We start from the raw sequence: 3,650 nt of genomic DNA on the forward strand, positions 1-3,650 counted from the left end.
TCGGGGTACTAGATTTCTCTGATGTGGCCAACCTTTAGTACTTTCTCTGTTTCTTCTCGTATGACTGACACTTTTCTCCATTGAATTTTCTCCTTCTCTGGCGGACTGGTCGGACCTTGGGGTCCATGTTGAGGCGATGACACAGGAAATCGGGGTCAATACCGGCCATGTCGGCGGCGGTCCATGCGAACGCGTCGAGGTGTCGCGCTATGACCCCAACAACCTGATCTTGTGACTCCTTACTCAAAGACTACCCAAGTTTGAACATCTTTCCTCCGATCTCCTTCTCCACCACACCTCCAGTGGGCTCGGGTCGGTTTTCTCAGGCGATCTCTTCGCGGGTCACTCTGATGTGATTCCACTAGCCATATAGAGAATGATTCTTGACATTCTTAGGAATCACCTTGAGCTGGACATTATTGAGGCACTTTTCTTAGAGTTGGATCAATGTTCTAAGACAAGAACTCACCAAAAACTAGTACCAAATCCCAAACTCATTTGGATGTTCCACGTATTGTCAAATTGAACCAAAAGAAAAGGAGGAAAGGCAAAAACACTAATTAACAACACAAAACAGCAAGGTACCGAATCAAAATGCTGGAATTGAAGAAGAAAAGATGAAGAACAGCCAAGAACACAAATGAACCATAGCTACACAATAACAAGCTGAAATTGCCGAACCAAAACAACTAGGAAACAAGCTAAGACAAGGAAATTAACAAGAGAAGAAAGGAAGGAGAAGAGAATGCTCATGAAGATGGAAGAAAGGTTGGATGATCACGCCACTAGAAGTATGGATGCTCCTAGATGAGTGTGCAAGCCGCCACTTGAGGAAACCATGATCCTTCAAGATAAGACTAGAGAAGAAGGCTCAAAAGCTCTCCAATGCTCACTCCAATTTTGAGTATAGTTTCTTTAGATAAATTCCAATCTGAAATTTACAAAGAGAGCACCTCTATTTATAGCCTAAGGTGCTGAAATATAAGCTACACAAATTCAAAAAAACTCCCTCCCAAAAAGCTTCTAGAATTTGCGCCTAAAACAAAGCATGAGGAAGGTGTGACCTCTTCCTTCACTTTGGCACCTCCTTTTCTACTCCTACACCTATCTACTAACACACCCCCCCTAAGACTCCTAACTAAAGACTAAAAGATGCTTTAACAATAGAGGTTTCTAATGTTTCCCTCTAAGCACCTTCAAACAATATTCTTTATTATTTAAAACTTGGCCTTGCCCTTCATAGGATGGACTTGGGCTTGGGCTTGGGCTTTGGGCTTGGGCCTCTCTTTATTTTATGTCTTCTTTTAATTTTGAGAAGACTAGAAGGAAGAACTTCAAGTGTGATGGTGAATTGCCTCTTCCTTCATTAATAAAAACCTCTTTTACTTGACTCTCATCACACTCCGTCTTCTCTTGGTGGCCTAGTAGTAACAGAAAACACCCCTCTCTTTGTCTTGAGGCTATTTTTGTAGCACCTCTTCGCCTCCTTCTGGTCAGATTTGATGGTGATCACTACTCCCCCAAGGGAAGGCAGTTTCATCTTCATATGCCTCGTGGAGGGTACTGCTCCCAACCTGTTTAAAGCTGGTCTCCCTAACAATATGTTATAGGCAGAAGGAAAGTTAACAACGAGGTACCTGATGCTGGCAGTACGTGAAGACGCGCCATCCGTGAACGTTGTCCTCAACTCTATGTGTCCACGAACCTCCACCTCGTCCCCTGCAAAACCATACAAACATCCGATGTAGGGCCTTAACTGGTCTGTGGATAGGTGTAACTGGTTGAAGGCCGTCAAGAACATCACGTCGGTCAAACTTCCTTGGTCCACGAGGACGCTGTGCACCCTCCTCCCTGCCGTAACCAGTGAGATCACCATTGGATTGTTGTCGTGAGGTACGACATCCCGAAGGTCAACCTTTGTGAAGGTGAGGTCGACGTCAAGGATCAGGTCTGCCGGTTGTACCTCCACCGCCATTACCCTTCGCACATACTTCTTGCGCTGGGAGGTAGTACAACCTCCTCCTGAGAACCCTCCTGAGATAGTATTTACCTCCCCGTGGATAGGAACCTCATGCCCCTTATCTCCTCCTGCAACTACCAATGCCTGGTCGTCCTGTGGCTCTTGAAGATAGTCCTTCAAGAAGCCGCTCTTCACTAGTTCATCTAGTTGATGTGCCAAGGCTAAACAATTACGTATGTAGTGGCCATTTGCTTGGTGAAATTCACACCAAGCGTTCTTGTTAGGCCCCATCTTCCTATCGGTCTTCGCCGGTACCTTTAGTCTTGCCGCTATATTTGTTATAGCAATCAACTCCTTGAGCTCCACTCAAAAATTATGTTTCGAGGGAGAATCACTTCGTGCACGTGCCCCGACATGGGCCCGTTCATAGGGCTTTTCCGCCCCCTTTTTCTCTGTGGTCGCCTCGTGCACCCTCATAGGCTGAGGCCGGACAACTGCCCGAGGTCAGACAGGGCCGACGAGAGCTTGCTTTTGCGTTACCCGATCATCTGCGATAATGTGTGCTAACACTCGACGTCTAATCTCCGTGAATGTTTTCGGGTAGAACCTTAGCAATGATTCACTGAAGGGCCCAGGTAGCATTCCCTTAACAAAGGCATGTACTATCATGGCCTCATTAGTGGGTTTCAATCTCACCACTTGGATCCCGAACCTGTTCAGGTAGTCCTTCATGGACTCCCCCTGGTACTGTTTGACATCAAAAACATCATAAGAAAGTCGGGCGGGGGCCTTGTTCAAAAGGTATTGTTCCCTTAACAGTGTAGCAAACTGGTCGAAATTGGTGATGTGTCCGTCGGGAAGGCTAACGAACCATACTAACATCGCGCCTGACAGCGTGCTCATAAGCATCTTACAGTACACGGCGTCAGATCCTCCAGTGAGCATCATCTGGTTGTGGAACGTCGTGAGGTGGGCCTCTGGGTCCTCTACTCCTGTGAAAGAGACATTTGGGCCTAGAGACGTTGTTGGTAACACCGTATTCATGATCGCTCGTGAGAACGGCATGGGGCGTGCCCTAAGTGGTACTGGTGGTGCACGTTCATCCGTTGCGCTCTCCCCTACTTGTTGGAGGTCCTTGCGCAGTTCCTCGTTGGTTCTGCACAATTTGGCGTTGTCTGCTTGTGACGCCACCACTTCTGCCAGGAGGGCACGCATCGTATCCAAGATTTGCTGCGTGGTAACGTTATCCCCTCCAGAGGGTACCCTTCCTACAGATCCAGCAGCTGCTTGCCTCATACTCCTCATTTTGTTGGTAAAGACTCTTAGTGGGACCTTGTTTAAACAGGCCCCACAGTGGGCGCCAAATGTTCCTGCCGGTTGAATCGCCCCGTTGGTTGACTCTAACAACTGCTAATGCCCTTTGATCTTGCCTGAGAAGCGTGCCTTCTTGATCAAGAAACCTCTCACCTGCAAAGACAAAGGGGCGCCCTAGCGGCCGTTTGCACTCTGACGCTAAAGTTAGTATTAGGGCAAAGAAACACAAAGTTTGTATTGTTGAATCAAGTGTGTTCAAAGCTTTGAAGAATCCAAATCCTTGTGTTTGATGGAAGGATGGAGTTGCTGGAAGTTGTTGATATGCTTTAGAGTAGGATCTGGGGTAGCTTATCTTTGTAATCTACTCTTTGTTGAA

At 47.0% G+C, this 3,650-nt stretch overlaps 1 protein-coding gene across 1 annotated transcript; it reads right to left on the reverse strand.

The window, feature by feature from the left end:
- Positions 1-1,396: 1,396 nt before the first annotated feature.
- On the reverse strand, positions 1,397-2,251 carry LOC137838481 (uncharacterized). Its single transcript, XM_068647726.1, has one exon. It carries the CDS (start codon positions 2,249-2,251, stop codon positions 1,397-1,399), a length of 855 nt encoding a protein of 284 aa, XP_068503827.1.
- Positions 2,252-3,650: the final 1,399 nt, after the last annotated feature.

The sequence above is a fragment of the Phaseolus vulgaris genome, chromosome 4, assembly GCF_000499845.2.
Source record: "Phaseolus vulgaris cultivar G19833 chromosome 4, P. vulgaris v2.0, whole genome shotgun sequence".
Lineage (NCBI taxonomy): Eukaryota > Viridiplantae > Streptophyta > Magnoliopsida > Fabales > Fabaceae > Phaseolus > Phaseolus vulgaris.